At 43.4% G+C, this 20,165-nt stretch overlaps 1 protein-coding gene across 3 annotated transcripts in view; it reads left to right on the top strand.

The window, feature by feature from the left end:
* The first annotated feature begins 832 nt into the window (after nt 1-832).
* The window catches only part of PDE8A (phosphodiesterase 8A), a 134,514-nt gene continuing 115,181 nt past the window's right edge, over nt 833-20,165 (top strand). For all 3 annotated transcript variants that reach the window (XM_049852776.1, XM_049852777.1, XM_049852778.1), the window contains exon 1: nt 833-1,146. In XM_049852776.1, the coding sequence (XP_049708733.1) occupies nt 931-1,146 (216 nt within the window). In that variant the 5' untranslated portion in view covers nt 833-930. The remainder of the gene's footprint in view (nt 1,147-20,165) is intronic.

Below are 20,165 nucleotides of genomic sequence, written 5' to 3'. Positions count from 1 at the left end.
GCTCAGTCGCGGGCGGCGCCTGGAGGAGACGGCGGCGGGCGCCCCAGCTGCTTTGCATTGACGCCAGCACCCGCTGGAGGTCACCGCTGGAGGCTGGGCGCGGCGTGCTGCCGGCAAGACTCGGTCCGGAGCTCGGATCCGGAGCTGCGCCATCCACTACTCCCCGTGCGCGCAACCGCTTCTGCGCTTCTCGACGGCGCGGTTTCAGACACAGCTGGGGCCGAGGTGCCTCCCTCCCTACGCCGGCGGGCGGCCTCGTAGCCTCGACGGACTTCCTTCGGCCCCCTCCTCCTCATCCCTCGGACGGCGAGATCGTCTGGGCTACCCTTCCCCGCCGTGGGCCCTGGGTCCAGGGGCGCTTTTTCGCGGGGCCGCGGCCAGCGGGCGGAGCGGCGTGGGTATCCACAGCGAGGCGGAGCCGGGGCCGAGAAGTGGGCGGTGGCAGCAGTGCCGCTGGGCGAGAGCTGGGCCGAGCGCGGGCTCGGTGCGGAGCTCACTGGCGGGGGTCGCGCCGCCTCACAGCGAGGGCGGCGTCGCCCGCGCGGCACGGACTCGCCGGCTTTGGGGTTGGGAGAGCGCAAATCTCCTCCCCGAATTTCCCCGGAAGCGCGGCGCGGCTGCGGCGAGCGCGGCGATGTGAGGGAGGAGGCCGGCGGCTCCCGCCTCAGGAAGGGCATGTTCGGAGGGGCGGCCGCGGCGCGCCGCCCGCCCCAGCGCCCCCTCCCCGCCGCCGCCGCCGCCGCCGCGCCCGCACGGCGATAAAAGGGGCGGCGGTAGTACTTCCTGACGCGAGACCCGCGCTCGCCGCCGCCCGCCCGCCCGCCGAGGCGGCGATGACACGGCGCCCGCGGCGGCCCCGAGGCGCCGGGCGGGCCGTTTGCTGACCGGATTGCGGCCGCCCGCCAGCGTGTCCGCGGCGCCGCCGCCAGCATGGGCTGCACCCCGAGCATCCACATTTCCGACAGCCGGTCGGTGCACCACGGCAGCAAGGAGGCCGAAGACGCGCCCGGACCCGTGGCGCCGCCACTGCCGCCCAGCGGGCCCAGAGGGTCGCGCCGCCGGCCGGGCCCGAAGACGGTCTCCTCGACCCGGGTCCGCGTCGCTGGCCTCGCGGAGCCCGAGCCACGCGGCGGCAGCGGCAAAAAGGTAAGAGGCGCCGGGCAGGCGAAGGGTTCCGGGACCGTCGTTCGCGGCGCAGCGCGGCCCGGGCGGGCGGCAGCTTTCCACTGGGGCCCTCCCGGACCGCGGTGCCCTGTCGCCCCGCTTTGGATGACTTTGACGCCGGCTTAGGCAGCGTTCATAGGGGACCTGGCCTCGGTCCCCGGACATGGATTAATAGGGTTGCGATTGGGGCGCCCTCGGAGCAGCGGCGTCGGTTCCTGGGACAAATCCGACGTCTCCAGCCCCGAGACCCGCTCTGAAAGTAAACCGAGGCGCTCGAATCTCCTTCCAAAGAGCGGGTGTTATGGACGAACCCCAGGATATTCTGGCGCCCCACTGAAACGTGCAATCACTGTGAACTTTGTTCTTTTGGCTCCTGTGATAGAAAGGGAAGGGCGGCTGGCCCTATGAAGCTGGGGGCACTAGACCCTACTACCTTGTTTTGTTTTCCTTGTCACCTTTGCACATGCAATTGCAGTTTTCCATTTTCTTTGGGACCATTAAAATGTAATCTGGAATGGCATCCGTTTTGCTTGATTGCGCATGTATTTTGAGGCTCTCTTTTATTAGCATAAATACTGTATTCAGAGCACATGTAATTAGAAAATACGATCGGCAACGCGATTTTTGAAGCATTCAGCAGAACAAAGTTAATGTTTTATTAAGCAGTCTTAGTGGGGAATTTGTGACCTCCCCTCTTTTAAAAAAATTGGGTGTCTTCTCTAACGTGTGTTGCGTTATATTTTGTCAGAGTTTCTGAGCTTAATCTTTAAGGTTTTCTAAAGGAAAGAAAATTTAAAAAAGGAAAAAAGGTGCGTGACGGCAGACGGCAGCGGCTTTCCAGTTCTCGGATTTGAAATTTTAGAGCTGGAATTCGTGTGTAGTTTTACCTTTTTGAAGAGTCATTTGCAGAATTGCCTCGATTTTCTTGTTTACTGAGGACTGCCAAGTTTGAGGGATAGTTTGGTCCACTTTCTGTCTTCTATCTCTGGCCGTCTTCGTGGTACTTTTTCTGTGTGAAAGTAGAAAGTCTTTTTCAGCGTTGCATAACATCGTTGAAGTGATTTACCCACCTCTCCCATGCCTTATTCACCCCAAGTGAAAATTCCACTTTGTTCTGATGATCAGAAGTTGGATTTCTTCTATAGATTCTTTGAAGAAGTCTATGATGGTTTTAAATTATTAACCCAAAGTACTTGTAATATCAGTGTAATGCTTATCTATTAAACCTACCAACTGGCATCAAAAGAAAATCAGTACATAGGTGCAGAAGATGAAAGTGGAAACTTTGACAGCTTTCACGTTTTTGACCCAAACCTTTAATGTTGATTGTCTTGCATCAACTAATACTGAACTTTTAGGTCACCAAAGTAGTCCTTTTAGAAGAAGCCCTGTGTGTCAAAACTGTTAGAAAAAGGCCCATGTGTCAAAACTGTCCTATTAGCTTTTGTAGTGGTGTGTGTGTCCGAAAATTCACCAAGATGACTAGTAAGCATCTTGAGGGCAGGAACCTGCTCTTCTGTTATCCACAGTGCCATTAGGTTTCTCCAAAAGTCCCTACTTCCAGTATTCTGTCCCACTGTCAGAACACTGTCGTCAGTTGGGGCCCAGGAAATATACATTCATGTTTACAGCGCCTAATCCAATGGCATGCATATAAAACCAAAAAACCAAACCCACTGCCGTCAAGTCGATTCTGACTCATAGCGACCCTGTAGGGCAGAGTAGAACTGCCCCACAGGGTTTCCAAGGCTGTAATCCTCACAGAAGCAGACTGCCACATCTTTCTCTCACAGGGCAGCCTGTGGGTTTGAACCACCTACCATTCTGTTAGCAGCCCAGAGCTTAATCACTGCACGGCCAGGGCGCCTTGGCATGCCTATAAAACTACCCTCCCAGAAAACTAAACACATTGTCCTGGAGTTGATTCTAATTCATAGTCCTGTAGGGTCACTAGGGTCACTTTGAGTCGGCATGCATATTAAAAAAAAAACAAAAAACAAACCTGTTGCTGTCTAGGGTATTCAGACTCATAGCAACCCTATAGGACAGAGTAGAACTGTCCCATAGTTTCCAAGGAGGGCCTGGTGGAATCGAACTGTCGACCTTTTGGTTAGCAGCTGTAGCACTTAACTACTGTAAAAACAGAATAAAACAAAACAAACCTGTTGCCGTGGAGTCAGCTCGGACTCATAGCGATCATATAGGACAGTGTAGACTGGCTCCATACGGTTTCCAAGTAGCGCCTGGTGGATTCAAATGCCGACCTGTTGGTTTGCAGCGGTAGAGCTTGACCACTATGCCACCAGGGTTTTTCTAACCACTGTAAAAACCAAACCCATTGCCCTCGAGTCGATTCCAACTCATAGCGACCGTATTAAAAAAAAAAAAATGAGTAGGTGCTAAATAAATGTTGAATTTATTTTTGATAACTGTGAACGATGAAGCTTTTTCAGCCATTGCGATTTGGTTCCATAAAACCTCCAGTATAGGCTTTAAAATACATACTGGTATTTCCAGAGAAGTCAGATTGTAAATAAGTAACAGCACAGCCACAGATATAATAGTACCGTGTTTTTTATTCACTAACTATACATGTTGAGACCGCATCTCAGTTACAGGTATTTGCAATTAGGCCCATCAAGTACTGTTCTTGTCAGTTGCCTTCAAGGCAGTTCCGACTCATGGTGACCCCATGTGTGTCAGAGATGAATGACATTTTTCTTTGAGTTCAATTTGATAATTTTAAGTGTAATTTAAAATATTAAATATACTCTGGAAATTTAAAAATATATGATGAGGGAAGAAAATGAGAAACTTGTAGCAATTTAACAAGATCAAATTATATAATTAAGAGTTTCTTTATATTAATATTTGAAGATCCAGTTTTAGTTTGTAAAAAGTATTTCTTAAAACTGTAGTAAGTCAGCATACCCTTGAATGAATTTCAACAAGAAATTTCAATAAAAAATCCATTGGTGGAAGTGTTTGTACTGTAGTAAACATCAGGTCATCGAGAATAGTTGAGAGGTCGATAATTAATTGCATTTCAGATCATTAAACAGTGTATGCCCTACCCTATAGCTCTTCTCACAGTGTGTTCCATGAAGCCAATTATGGATTGTTAATAAGTATTAAATGAAAAAGAATTCCCTGGTCAAATAACCTTGGAAAATGCTGGTTTAAACTTAAATTTAACAGGTTTCTTTAAACAGGACTTGTCAGAGAACTTAATTTCCTAAAATACTCTGAATTTCCAAGTGGTGTTCAGTGTGTGCAGCAGTTCCTAAATTTGTTTGATTATGGAGCAGTTTTATTGAGGTATATTTTAGGCAGGCCACGTGTTAAGAAATGATCCTTTATGTGAGATGCCAGTATTCTGAGTACAAGAAATATACTGAACAATAAAACTCGGTAAATGTAATTTGCTTCTTAATGATTCCAAAGGTACCTTAAGATCTTGTAATACATTAGGGTGGTTTGTCTTTATGAACTTACATAAGTATTACTAAAAATATTCTGGCTGTTTATTCATTTCAGGAGTTATGGACCACTTGGTTACAGCTAATGAATGCTGTGTTCAGTTTGAACACTTACAGTTTGGTTTTGTTTTTAATCAGTATGAGCTTTAACTGCAACATTTCAGTATTCCCTTGTTAGTCTTTGGGTTTACTCCATTTTCCCTTTCCTTAGCTAGGACTGGAGCTGTCCTTGAAAGATTTGAGTGTGGGGGAAGGAGTATCAGAGGAGACACTACGCTTACCCTCCCTCCTGTTTTTCAGCCACTCATCTAACTGGGGATGATTGATACTACCTTCACCCCCTCATGGCTCACTATCACCTCTGAGGGTGGCAGTCACGATGGTTTTGTTCACTGCTATTTTTTTTATACCCCATAGGGAGCCCTGGTGGCACAGTAGTTAAGAGGTAGGCTGCTAACCAAAACGTCAGCAGTTTGAATCCATCAGCTGCTCCTTGGAAACCCAACGGGACAGTTCTTCTCTGTCCTATAGGGTTGCTATGAGTCGGAATGGTTTTTTTTTTTAATATCCCTCAGGCTTCTCACACAAGTATGCCTTCCATAAAAGTTTGTTGACTATAAAAACTGAAAACCAAACCCACTGCCATCGAGTTGATTCCGACTCATAGTGACCCTATAGGACAGGGTAGAACTGCCACATAGAGTTTCCAAGGAGCGCATGGTGGATTCAAACTGCCGACCTCTTGGTTAGCAGCCATAGCACTTAACCACTACACCACCAGGGTTTCCGAACCATGCTATAGAAATGGAAAATTCATTTATCCCAAATAAAGGAGAACTAGAAACCAGTTTTAACTAGAGTGGAAGCTATAGAATTTGGATTTGGTTTTGTGGTACTCTCTGGTTATTGCTCCTTCAGAACATTTGTACCCAAAGGATAAGTTATTTCCACCCTGGTGAGCAGAGTGGATTTCCCTATAAAGATTCAAGGATTAGTGCAGCTGGGTGGGCAGTATACACAGGTGACAGACAGCATAGCCACACATTAACCTCTAACCAAGTGTTACTGCTTTCGGCACTCAGCGCTCAGAATCCTCTCAGCCTGGCTCTCCATTTTGTCTGTCTCTCTTCCTTTTTGCTTTTCTTATTCTTTCTTCCTCATCCAGTTCTATTTTTCACCACATTCCCTTTCCTCTTCCTTTTTACTTTTTCCTGCCAGCTCACTCTTCCTCCACAAAACTGGTCAAACTAGCTATCTTAGTGAACCAAAGTTTAGTGGTTTCTCAGTGTTTCTTAGCTATGGAATAGAATTTGTTCCCTGTTCTTAATTTACAAGGTGGAGTAATTGAATTTTTATATTTCCCTAAATTAAAGCGAAATTCTCTTTGTATGTGACCCTCCTACTGATTTTTTTTCCCACTAGGGGTCATTGGCCCTTGGTAGATTATATGGAATTACTGGAAGTTTCCCTTTGAAAGTGTAGTTGAGAAAATGAGACCAAACTTTCTGCTCCTGTAATAAGCAACTATGACTTTATTTCTGGAGCTCAGACGTCATGAATTCTCATTGTGTTTTTATGCCATTCAATATGGAATCTTATCATGTTGCCAACCCCCAAAAAATCCACTGCCATTAAGTTGGTTCCAACTCACAGCGACCCCAATAGGACAGAGTAGAACTGCCCCATAGGGTTTCCAAGGCTGTAAGTCTTTGGGGGAAGCAGACTGCCACATCCTTCTCCCACGGAGTGGCTGCTGGGTTCAAACCGCTGACCTTTTGGTTGGCAGCGGAGCGCTTCAACCACTGCACAACCAAGACTCCTGTAGTCTTGCCAGGCATAGCTATAAAGATATTTCTTTTATTTTTCCTTGAATTCCTATTATAGACATAAAATACTTTGTATCATACGTTTTTCAGTGATGAATATCACGGCCATAACTTTTTAAGTGTAGTCTTTAAGGTACATGTTATGAATGTCACAACCCTACTGGTTCAGGCCTGTCCCAGGCTGGCCTTGACTTCTAGCTGAAGTGAGTGTTGTGATGGGGCCTGTGGTCCTGTCTGGCGCAGACCTTCCCTGTGAAGCGGCGTGTGAGGTTGGTCTTCCCATGGATGGTTTGCACATGTGGGTCAGGTCTTCCCTTAAATAGGGGCATGTTCATGATGTGAAACCACGAGGCGAGGCAGACATCTCAGAACAACCTAAAATGCCTTAGAGGACAGAATGTTTTAAAAAGTTAAAAAAAAAAAAAAACACAACAACAAAAAAAAAAAACAGCAAGAAGTTACTTAGGATATGAGTAAGCCCCATGTCTCATCCAAGGTTGCCAACTTCAGTCTGGAGTCTTACTGTAGTGAGGCAGGTAGGAGGTGATGGACTCTGAGGTTTGAGTGCAGACTATTTCTATTAATACCCACCATTTCTTGGAAGCCTCCTGTGTAGCAGGGACAGTGCTAGACACCCTTAGAAATGTCATCTCATTTAATCCTCTTTTACCCTGTAAAGTGGCTGGTATAATTTTCCATTTACAGATAAGGCAGCAAAGGTTAGAAATGGGCCCAAGGTCATGAAGTTAAGCTGGGATTCAAACCCGTTGTTCTGGCTCTTTTCCCCTGAGTTGCTGAGAGTCTGTGCTTTGTTAATCACTTCATATTTGTTACTGCCCTCATTCTCCAGCCTTCTATTAGCCACATGAGGCAGGTCACTTGGATTTTAAGTAGGCATTCTGAATCTGTGTAATCAAGATTTTGTTAAGTCTAGACTTCTAAAGTTGGTTGCAGCTCAACTTTAGATTCCCATTTATGGAAGTCACAGCCATCTTCGGCCTGTCCTAGTTAGCTCCAGAAGTCATGTATCCTGTGACGGCCTCTAATCTGTCCTCCACTCTCCGAAATGAGTTGGCAGGGCATCCCTCAGGAGTTCTTTCTCCCTCCCCTACCTCCTGCTCAGTCTACAGGCAGCCTTGCACAGGAGCTACCCAGGAACCAGTTCCGTTGCCCTTTACCTGGGGTGCCCACCCCTCCAGTTCTGCATGTACATATCCTCCCACAGTTCTTCAAGGCCCAGCTGACACCTTACTTGAGCTGACTTGTGCTCTCTTTGTTCTGTTTTTCAGAACTTTCCCTGTAGCCCTTGCGGGTCTAAGCTTTCTGTCTTGAGCCTCCTGCTGGATTATAAACTGCTTGAGGGCAAGGACTATATCCTAGTTTTATTACACTTCCCAAAGTGCTTGGCAAACTCAGTAAATATTTGGATAAACACATTAGTCTCTACGGCTTAAAGGGATTTTATTCATGTTCTGTGGTCTATCTCGGTTTGTTTAAATTTAACAAAAATTGTTGGGGTGTGTTGTATGTGTTTAAACAGAAAGCCAAAACATCCTGAAGGCAGTGATTAATCTGTGGGGTGATTAGTAAAGCTTTTGCCTCTAATTTTGGCTATGTTAGGGTTGAATAATGTTCCTGGGTCCCCTTCTTGTGTTCTGCTGTGTTTGGTAAAAAGAGTGGAGTATCATGTCAGAGAGCTGTTTTGACAAGTTTTGTATTGCAGTTCCTTAGCTACAGCCACCATATGCAGTTTGTCTATTACTGACACTGACAGGAAGGATGTCACAAATTTCCCGAACTTTGAAGATGGCCACAAAGAACTTGGTGGAGCGTGGTGGTGCTTTTTTATGTATGAGTTAGAAATATACCTTCAGTCTGTTGGATTCATTCTTTTACTGTCTGCGTGTGTGTCCCTCTCAATATTTTGTGAGTTCAGCAGCCACTTCAGCTCTTCTCACTGCTCACGGGACAACTGAAAGGGTTGGTGGCGCATCAGCAGTTTCCATGTTGTTTTCCAGTGTTTGGCATTCCAATGTCTGGAGTTCCAGTGAGGTGTGGTTGAAAGAATAGAGGAGAAGGAGGAACCAGAAGCCGTGGGTTCTAGGTCCGGCTCCATCAGGTACTGACTGTGCTTGTTATTTGGCAAGTTCTGATCCTAAGTTTTCTCAAGCATTAAATGGGGCTAGAATACTTGGGTTTTGGTGCGAATCACTTAAAATAATCTGTATGAAAGTGTTTTGAAAGCTCCAAGGCACTACAAACATGTAAGGTTTGATCATTTTCTTTTAACCACTGCACAAACGATGGCACGTCAGACCTCTAACTTCCGGGAGAGAGAGATTCAGGAAAAGAGGAGAATCAGCATCAGCATCAGCTCAAAGCTGATGATTTCTGTGAGGTGGAGGTCAGATTTACATCCACTGTCCAACTTTTTTACCAATTCTCACACCAGCCGTCCCTCCCACAGCGGTCTGTACTTGTGTTGGGTTAGATATTTCTTTGGAATGGCTGCACAGAATTCACGGACCATACTCATGATTATGGGTTTATTAGGGAAGTAACAGATTTCAATTCAAGATCAAGACCAACTTGGAAGTAACAGGAATGACTCAGGATATAGTTCTTCAACCAGGTTAGCTTCTTTTCGGCTGTGCCTGCAGGTAGGCCTCTCTTGGTTGTTGGCCCTCGGCTCTTGGCCTGGCTTCTGCCCTGCTTGGGCAAGTGTTACAAAGATCTTTAGCTCTGCCAATTAAGTGCTCAGAGTCATCCCCACTCCACCAGGAAACCTCTTGCCCGGACCTCTCTTGCCCCATGGGTTGGTGAGCCTAGCCTGCTGGTCTCATGCCACTGCTATCTCATGCTGTCTTCAGTGTTTTAGCTCTTTCTCCATCTCCTGGGCCTAAGAGGTTCTCAGCACATGGGCCCGGGTCTAAAAAACACACTCTGCTCCTGACTCTTCTTCTTCATGGTACTGAGGTTCCGCTTCAACCTCTGGGATTGGCCCCCTTTAAGCCTAGTGGGATGGCAAAACTGACCAGTCCCCTACAAGAGTTTCATGTACCTTATTTGCATAGTCCCACCCCCACAAGTGTTCCATGTACCTTATTTGCATTAGCAGGCTGATCGCCTAGGTGGGTCACCAAAAACGAACAAACCCATCACCATGGAGTCAATTCTGATGTGTAATGACCCTATAGGACAGAGTAGAGCTGCCCCATAGGGTTTCCAAGGAGTGGCTGGTGGGTTCAAACTGCTGTCCTTTTTGTTAGCAGCCAAGCTTTTAACCACTGGTGGGCCACAAGGACCTTATTTGCATAGTCTCACCCAATCATTTTGTTAGAGTTTATAGGACCATGGCTAAAAGGGCTGTATAACAATAGTTCACTGCATCGCAACCACCTTTTTCAAAGGCAGATTTTGTTCAAATATTTCTGTTTATTTTTTTAAAATAAATCTCTTCATTCTTATGTATTTTTGTCTTTTTTCCAAAATATTGTGAAAAATTGCCAGTATATAGCAAAGTTAAAGGATTATACAACCCTAAACCTACCAGTTAGATCCTGCAATTAACATTTTCCTATTTATTGATGGCAGCTGGTTTGGTATATTTGCTTTATCACATCTATCCATCTCAGTTTCCATTCATCGGTCAATATTATTTTTGGATGCATTTCAAAGTAAATTTTACAGGTACTTAATCCATAAACACTTCAGTATGTATCCAATGTACTAGAGTTCAAAATGTTTCCTTTTTTTTTAGTAAAATTTACATAGAGTAAAATACATATTTTAAGTATACCGTTCGTGAATTCTGACAAATATATACACCTTTGTAACATAAACTTCTATTAAGACATAAAATATTACCATCACACCAGAAAGTCCTCTTGTGCTCCTTCCCCGTTCTTACCCCCATGCACCCAGAGGCAACCACTAGCCTGACATTTTCCCATTATAAATTATTTTTGCCTATTCTGGAACTTCACATAAGTGAAATCTTAAAGTATGTATTCTTTGTGTAAGGCTTCTTTTACTGTATATGATGTTTTTGAGATTCATGTATGTTGAATGTATCAGTAGTTCTTTTTTCTTGCTAAGTAGTATTCTCTTATATGAATATATAATAATTTGCTTATTCTTCTCTTGGTGGACACTAGGTCTGTTTTCTAATTTTTGGCTGTTATGAATAAAGCTGTTAGGAATTGTCATGGATTGAATTGTGTCTCCCAAAAATATCTGTCAGCTTGGCTAGGTCATGATTCCCTTGTATGATTGTACTACCATTTTACCTTCTGATGTGATTTCTCTATATGTGGTAAACCCTGTCACTATGGTGTAATAAGATGGATTAGCGGCAGTTATACTGATGAGGTCTACAAGATTAGGTACTGTCTTAAGCCAGTCTCTTCTGAGATGTAAAAGAGACAAGCGAACAGATAGACATGGGAACCTCATACCCCAAGAAAGCAGCACTGGGAGCAGAGCACATCCTTTGGACCTGAGCTTCCTGAGCTGAGATGCTCCCAGACCAAGGGAAGACTGATTCATCACAAGGATCTTCCTTCAGAGCCGACAGAGAGAGAAGCTGGCACCCTGAATTTGAACTTCTAGCCTACTGGACTGTGAGAGAATGAACTTCTCTTTGTTAAAGCCATCCACTTGTGGTATTTCTGTTATAGCAGCACTAGATGACTAAGACAGGAACAGAAGTTGTTTTGTAGGCATATGCTTTCGTTTCACTTGGGTAAATACCAAGGAGTGGAATTGCTGAGTCATAAGATAGATGTATATTTACCTTATAAGAAACTGATTGACATTTTTCCAAAATTGTTGTATAATTTTATATACCTGCCAACAGTGTATAATAAAAGTTCTGGTTGCTCCACTACCTTGCTACTATTTGCTTTTATCTGTCTTAATTTTAGCCATTCTGGTGAGTGTGTAATGGTATCTGATTGTGGTTTTGAATTTCCTTGATGACTAATGATTTGGAATACTTTTTTCATGTACTTACTGATAATTTATATAACTTCCTTTGTGGAGTTCTTATTTTAATATATATTTTTTTTAATTAAAAGAGATCAGAAATATCTTCATGACCTCTGGGTAGGAAAGGATTTATTAGACAGGCCACACAAACACTTACCATAAAGGAAAAAGGTTGAGAAATTCAACTACATTAAAATAAAGAACTCCTCATTAAAAGAGTGAAAAAATAACTGGATATATATCTGCAAAAAAATAAAACAAGACCCATACCTCACACCACGCACAAAAACTAACTCAAAATGGATCAAAGACCTAAATATAAAATCTAAAACAATAAAGATCATGGAAGATACAGGGACAATGCCAGGAGCCCTAATACATGGCATAAACAGTATACAAAACATTACTAACAATGCACAAACACCAGAAGAGAAACTAGATAACTGGGAGCTCCTAAAAATCAAACACCTATGCTCATTCAAAGACTTCACCAAAAGAGTAAAAAGATTACCTACAGACTGGGAAAAAATTTTTGGCTACGACAGTTCTGATCAGCATCTGATCTCTAAAATCTACACGATACTGTAAAAACAACAACAAAAAGACAAAAAACCCATTTAAAAAATAGGCAAAGGATATGAACAGGCACTTCACTGAAGAAGACATTCAGGCAGCTAACAGATACATGAGGAGATGCTCACAATCATTAGCCATTAGGGAAATGCAAATTACAACTACAATGAGATTCCATCTCACTCCAACAAGGCTGGTATTAATCCAAAAAACACAAAATAATAAATGTTGGAGAGGTTGTGGAGAGGCTAGAACACTTATACACTGCTGGTTGGAATGTAAAATGATGCAACTACTTTGGAAATCAATTTGGCGCTTCCTTAAAAGCTAGAAATAGAAGTCCCATACGATCCAGCAAAAAGATGGAAGCAATCAAGGTGCCCATTAATGGACGAATGAATAAATAAATTATGGTATATCCACACAATGGAATACTACGCAATGATAAAGAACAATGATGAATCCGTGAAACACAACATGGAGGAATCTGGAAGGCATTATGCTGAATGAAATTAGTCATTTGCAAAAGGACAAATATTGTATGAGACCACTATTATTAGAACTCAAGAAATAGCTTAAACACAGAAGAAAATATTCTTTGATGGTTACGAAGGTGAGGAGGGAGGGAGAGGGGTATTTACTAAGTAGATAGTAGACAAGAACTATTTTAGGTAAAGAGAAAGACAACACACAGTACAGAAGAGTTGAGCACAACTGGACAAAACCAAAAGCAGTTTCCTGAATACAGCTGAACACTTCGAAGGCCACAGTAGCAGGGACAGGGGTCTGGGGACCATGGTTTCAGGGGACATCTAGGTCAATTGGCATGACAAAATATTTTAAGAAAACGTTCTGCATCCTACTTTGGTGAGTGGCGTCTGGAGTCTTAAACACTAGCAAGTGGCCATCTAAGGTGCATCAATTGGTCTCAACCCACATGGAGCAGAGGAGAATGACACAAGGTAATTATGAGCCCAGAGACAGAAAAGGCCACATAAACCAGAGACTACATCAGCCTTAGACCAGAAGAACCAATGACTGCCCTGACAGGGAACACAACAGAGAATCCCTGATGGAGCAGGAGAACAGTTGGATGCAGACCTCAAATTCATGTAAAAAGACCAGACTCAATGCTCTGACTGAGACTGAAGGACCCTGGAGGTCATGGTCCCTGGACCTTTTGCTAGCCCAAGACTGGAACCATTCCCAAAGCCAACACTTAAGATGGGGATTAGACTGGACTAAAAGAAAATGATACTGGTGAGGAGTGAGTTTCTTGGCTCAAGTAGACACATGAAACTGTGTGGGCAGCTCCTGTCTGGAGGTGAGATGAAAAGGCAGAGGGGGACAGGAACTGGCAGAGGACATGGGGAATACAGGGTGGAGAGGAGGAGTGTGCAGTCTCATTAGGGGGAGGGCAACTAGAAGTACATAGCAAGGTGTATATGAGTTTTTGTATGAGAGACTGACTTGATTTGTAAACTTTCACTTAAAGCACGATTGAAAAAAAAAGTGAAAAGAAAGCCACAGACTGGAAGAAGAAATTTGCAAGACGTACCAGTAAAGGATCAGTATCTAGAATATGTATAGAACTCTTATAAGTTAATAAGACAGTCCAGTTGAAAAATGGGCAGAAGACTTAGGCATGTCACTAAAGAGAAACCCAAATGGCTAATAAATGTATGAAAAAATATTCGACCTCATTGGGAAAATACAACTAAAAACCACGATGAAAGAACACTTTATACCCGCTATTATGGATTGAATTGTGTCCCCATCAAAATATGTGTTAACTTGGCTAAGCTATGAGCACCAGTATTGTGTGGTTGTCCTCCAGTTTCTGATCTGATGTGTTGTAAATTCTAACCTCTGTGATGTTAGTGAGGAGAGATTAGAGGCATTATGTTAATGAGACAGTACACGATCTACAGGAATACATTGTATTTTGAGTCAATTTCTTTTGAGATTTAAAAGACTCAGGCAGAGAGGACAGGAACCTCATACCAGCAAGAAAGAAGAGCCAGGAGAAGAGCGCATCATTTGGTCCCAGGGTCCCTGCACTGAGAAACTCCTAGACCTAAGGGAAGATTGATAACAAGGACCTTCCCTTCAAGCTAACAGAGAAAACCTTCCCCTGGAGCTGGTGCCCTGAATTTGGACTTCTGGCATCCTAGACTGTGAGAACAAATTTCTCTTGGTTAAAGCCATCCATTTGTGGTATTTCTGTTACAGCAGCACCCACAAAATTGGCAAACATTTAAAAGCCTGGCAGTGTTTTGAGGAACTCCTCGACACTGCAGGTAAAAGTGTCAGTTGGTTCAACCTCTTTGGAAAACCATTGACATTACCATGTAGAATTGAACATGTGACCCTATGACCTAGTGATTACACTCCTATAAACTCTCAAATACATGAGCACCCAGAAACATGTATAAGAATGTTTATAGCACTATTGCTTTTAATAGCAAAGTTTTAGATACAACCTAAATGTCTATCAATAACAACAGATAAACAAGTGATACACTCAAACAAAGGAATGCTGTACAGCTATGAAAATGAATCGAACTATAGCTACATGTGTTAACATAGGCTAATCTCAAAAACTTAATGTTGAGAGAAAGAAGTAAGTTATAGAAGAATGTATAAATTCTGATGCTTTTTATTTAAAGTTTCATAGCTAAATAACATCGTTTAGGAACCCATACATGGATGGAGCCCTGGTAACACAGTGGTTAAGAGTTACAGCTGCAAACCAAAAGGTCGGCTGTTGTGTACATCTTACCATAAATCTTTGTGCATATTCACAATCATTTTCTTAGGATTTATTCTTAGGAGTAGAATCTGATTTTAAGTTTTTTCTTCCTCCTCTGATTCTGCCATGCCTATTCAGAAATCTGAACAATGATGCAGTCATCGCTGCGTTACCGTCAACAGGGCTGGGGAATCAGACTCAGAAGACTTGGCCTTGGCTTTGGTACTTATTTAACTATGAGCTTGGATGAATCACTAACTCTTTTGTGAGCCTCAGTTCCTAGTGTGTAAAATGGGGATATGAGAAATGTGAGAAGATTCTTTCCAACCAATATGCACCATAGAAGTAACAGATTTTTAATGCTTCTCTTTGCTTATTATTAACCAGAATTGTGTTTTCTCACCAGTGGGTCAGTAGCAAAGGAAGCTCTATTATAACCCTTTCAGTGCTTCTGAATGTACTGATAATGGAAAAGTAAACAGGAGTGCACTGGTCTTCTGGCCTGTAAACCAAAAAATAGTTTTCAGTGCCAAAAGCTGTGTTTGTCTTGAGAGGCCAAGAATCTTTCCAAAATGTAGAGCAGCTTCAGATCACATGGTGAATCTCTTGGGTAATTACGTGGTTTTGCTTTAGGTTCGGTTGTTTGTAAGGCTAGCTCTGCTATGATGTAGTTGCCGGTGTGCTCAGTTCCTACTGGAGTAAAATAATGAAGGCTGGCTTGAGGTGGTCTCTAGTCAGGGCTAATATGAATTGAACTTGTTCTCCTACTGTGCAGGCACTAGCTAATCCGAGTAGTGTGCCTGTCCCAAACCCAGGCTCTGAGAAGACCACCGAGCATGGCCTGCACACTGGGCCCTGGCTTCTCACCACCAGGTCCATTTGGAGTCAGCAGTTTCTCAACGGTGCTAACATAGACCTTTGCTCCTGTCAGTGCTCTGCTAAGAATTTCTCCCCAACTTAATCAGCAGGAAAAAAAAAAAAAAAAATTTTTTTTTTTTCTTTTAATCAGCAGAATTAACAAAAGAACCTTATTGAAGGTAGAGCTCTAAGAAGGAAGTGGGTAACTGTTGGAGGAAGTATTTTATGTCTGGAACAAATGCCCTCAGATTTTTGTGTTTGTGGTATACCATTGCACACACCCAAGGGAAAAAAAAAAAAAAAACAAGACCAAGACAGGATGAGGGGTTCAAACTGTCAGGGTCATGCATGCTCAGGGGCTGGAGTGGTCCCTGTGTACTGCTGGAAGTAATGTTTGCCCTCCTGGCTGTCTCACTATGGCCCCAAGGACCCAGGCAGATGGAATCAGCAAAGAACAGATATCCCAGGGACCAGAGGAGTGTGCTTGCTAACCTCATGGAGGATCTGAGGCTGCTGAAATGGCCTCCCCTAAATGGGCACTGAAGAAGCTACCCTCTCAGTTGGCAAAGATGCTCTGGATTTGATGGAGCACTTGAGTGTTGGGTTATGAATGTATGGGACTGACACGCTTTTCTATGATCAGCTTGTTATAACTTAACTTACTAAAACATGGGTCACTAGCCTGGAAATAGCTAACGTTAACCTAATAATAAAACTCATTTATTGATTGAATTTTTACTACATACCAGGTACTGTTCCAAGTACTTTACATGTATTAAATAATTTAATCCCACTGAGTTTAGTTATTATTTCACATTTTAAAGTTAAGAAAGTAGAGGCTAGTGAGAGGGTAATTTGCCCAAGGTTTCATAGCTAGTAAGTGGCAGCACTTACATTCAAACCCAGGTAGTATGGTTCCTGAGTCCATGTTCTTAATTATTATTTTTCTGTATTTTTCATTTTACTTTTTTGAGAAAAAGCCAGAACATAAGAAAACTGGTTGATGTCAGAAATGGTTTTTTGAGATAACTGTCCTGATGATATTGGTCAAGATTCTTTTGATTACAAGTGATATCAAACCATTCTAAACTAGCTGAGGCCGAAAGTGGGATTTGTTGGCCACAGGAGCCCTGGTGGCACAGTACTAAAACGCTCGGCTACTAACCAAAACGTCGACGGTTCAAATTCACCAGGTGCTCCGTGGGAGAAAGATATGGCAGTCCGCTTCCCCAAAGATTTATAACCTTGGAAACCCTCCGGGGCAGTTCTGCTCTGTCCTACAGGGTTGCTATGAGTTGGAATTCAACTCAACAGCAATGGATTTGATTTGGGATATATCCTGGCTTACATAACCATATCATGGGAAAGGCAGGACATGTTGGCCTCTGGGACAAATAAGCCAGGACTCTTTCTCAGATAAGCCAGGATTCTTTCTTCATCTCTTCTCCTTGCTTGGTGTCATTTTCATTTTTTTGAGCTGTTTTTTTCTGCTTGACAGGAAACAATGCACACCAACAGCTCCTGGCCTCACATTTTATAGCTTCATCAATGGAGAGGGACTGAGCCTCTTGCCAATTTGAAAAATCCCAGGGAACAACCAGAGATGGACCTGGCCTAGAACACCTGCCCACCCTAGTGGCCAATTTGTGGATTCTGTGATGGGCAGCAACCTTCACAGAACTGTGGAGGAACAGCTCTCAGAGGAAGGGGTGGTGTTGGTCAGACAGGGCAATAAGCTGCCCGAGCACTGGAGTTTAGCCCAGGCTCCCAAATGCTTTTCAACTTAAGAATTGTATTAATGTACTTTCATTTGTAATGAGAGCTATTCTTCCTAATACTGACAGGTAGTTTGTACTCTAAATTATAAAAGAAACTTTCCACTTACTCTCTTTGCTAAGAGAAGAACAGATGATACTTGTGGGAACATTTCAGCAAGGCTTGACAGAAGGGCTTCCCACTTGACCTTCCCCCTTATTTTATGTAGTTTGCTTAAAAGATACTTACTCTGTATTGCTCATTACTTCTCTTTTTTTCCCAGTGTTTTCATAGTTATTACTGTTCTCCATTCTGTTTTTGCATTCTAGTGCAAGATCATTGGATCCTGTGTTACTACGTTTCTGTTTCGCCAGTTAACATATTTTGGGCAAGTCTCCCAACCTTGTAGACCTTAATTTCATCACTTGTTAGGGTGAGCTGACTGTGTAACAAACTCCAGAATAACAACAGGCTAAACCTTGGTAGAATTTTCTCAGTTGTGTACAATTTAAAATAGGTGCTCCCTGTCAGAGAGGAGCCCTTCCCTAAGTGGGGATTCAGGGACCAAGGCTGCTTCACCTGTGGCTCTGCCATCTTCAACATACCCAGGGTCACCATGCTTATCTGCATCAAGCTAGTAGAAGGGGAAAGATCATGGAGGGTCGCTGGTGAGAGGATTTAAAGGGCCAGACCTGGACGTGGTCCCTGGCAGTTTGATCACATTTCATCATCTATATGGTCGCACCTAACTTCACTGAAGACTGGGAAATATGGTCTAGCTGTAAGCCCAGAAGGAAGAGGAACTGGATTTGAACAGCTAGCCAGTCACTGCCACACCTGTTTGGTAGACATGTGTTATCCTACCCCTTTCACCTCTCCCATAGCATAGTAGTTGTGTAATTTGGGTGAGATTGAGCCCACTCCCAGATCCAGGAATGGGTCCCAACATTCTTCTTGCCCAGTTATTGGTTCGGTAAGAGACATATAACCCAGCTAGGCAGGATATAGAATTCCTCTGGTCCCAGTTAGCTATTCAGGGGAAGACGTGTATGAACTGTCCCAATCAGACTGTGGAATGTTTTGGGGGGGGGTTGGGAGGCGACCCACCTGACCCATGAAAGCATGTAACTTTATGACTGCTGGCACCCACTGAGGACAAAGCCAACTCATGGATGAGAACAGAGCTCAGAGAATTGGAGAGTCACAGAGCTGGAGTCCTACTGAACCTCCCCTGATGCTTGTAAGATCTCACTCTGGCCTTTGTAGTAGTAACATGAGGGAGCAAATCCACTCTATTGCATAATAATTTGAGTTTAATTTTCTTTACTTGCAACCAGAAGTATCCTGACTGATAAATGAGGGGAGCAGGATCTTTGAGGTCTACTTCCTTTCATCTCTGCCATTTCTGTGTTGTTTTTTCAAATTCTCGAAGACGTAAGCAGGGCCTGAATTGACGTTATCCTGGTTTGACTTACTAATTCCTTTGAATTACAGCTGAGATGATATATAGTTCCTTTGAAGAATAAATTATGACATTTTATTTGTCTTCCACAGAAATGAATGGAACATAGTTCATATGATTTTCATTCCCATATTTTGTTTTATAAATTTGTTACGTTAATTATCATCAAGAAAGTTTACAGAGTAAATATACACATTGCAGAATGCATTTGGTTTATAGCTGGGTGTTATCTCTATATTAGTATAGGATTTTTTAATTTTTTGAGTTGGAATATGCTACATCCTTTTGGAATTTGAACAGTTTGTCAAATCTGCTGATTTTATAATACTTCCATCTTGAAAACTTAACCAAATGTTCTTGAATTTTTTTTGAGAGATTTATGTGATATTCAATAAAGCAATTGGAAATAACCTGGTAACTACTTAGAAATTGCTGCTCAAGAAGCTAATGTGCACAGTCTAAGCTATCAGCTCAGCACACAGACACCTCATACACCTGTGGGGACAAACAAGCCATGAAAGTCAAGCCTGACTCATTCCTCTCAGACATGGAGAATGGTTGGGGCCGGGGGGCAGCCTCAGCCTTAGAATTGCCACACCTTGATTTGTTTCAGAGAGGATTTGGGGTAACATAAAGAATACTTATAGTAGGGTAGAAGCACAGAGACAGGGAGGGGGTCAAGGTCACAAACAGGTGATTTAGGAGAAGTACAGTTTCTGAACTGGGCCCTAAAGAAATTGATCTCCTGGGGCCTTTTTATTTATTTGTTTATTTAATTTTTACTGTGCTTTAAGTGAAAGTTTACAAATCAAGTCAGTCTGTCATACAAAACCTTACATGCTCTATGCTGTATACTCCTAGTTGCTCTCCCCCTAGTGAGACAGCACACTCCTCTCCACCCTGTATTTCTGTGTCCATTCAGCCAGCTTCTGTCCCCCTCAGCCTTCATATCTCCCCTCCAGACAGGAGCGGCACACGTAGTCTCATGTGTCTGCTTGATCCAAGAAGCTCCTCACCAGTATTATTTTCTGTCTTATAGTCCAATCCCTGTCTGAAGAGCTGGCTTTGGGAATGGTTCCTGTCTTGGGCTAACAGAAGGTCTGAGGACCGTGACCTCCAGGGTCCTTCTAGTCTCAGTCAGACCATTACGTCTGGTCTTTTTATGAGAGTTTGAGGTCTGCATCCTACTGCTCTCCTGCTCCTTCAGGGGTTCTCTGTCATGTTCTCTGTCATGGCAGTCGATTGTAGCTGGGCACCATTCTAGTTCTTCTGGTCTCAGGCTGACGTAGTCTCTGATTTATGTGGCC

The sequence above is a fragment of the Elephas maximus genome, chromosome 13, assembly GCF_024166365.1.
Source record: "Elephas maximus indicus isolate mEleMax1 chromosome 13, mEleMax1 primary haplotype, whole genome shotgun sequence".
Lineage (NCBI taxonomy): Eukaryota > Metazoa > Chordata > Mammalia > Proboscidea > Elephantidae > Elephas > Elephas maximus.
The sequence above is the reverse complement of the archived record's forward strand: the minus strand, read 5'-3'. Positions and strand labels throughout refer to the sequence as shown.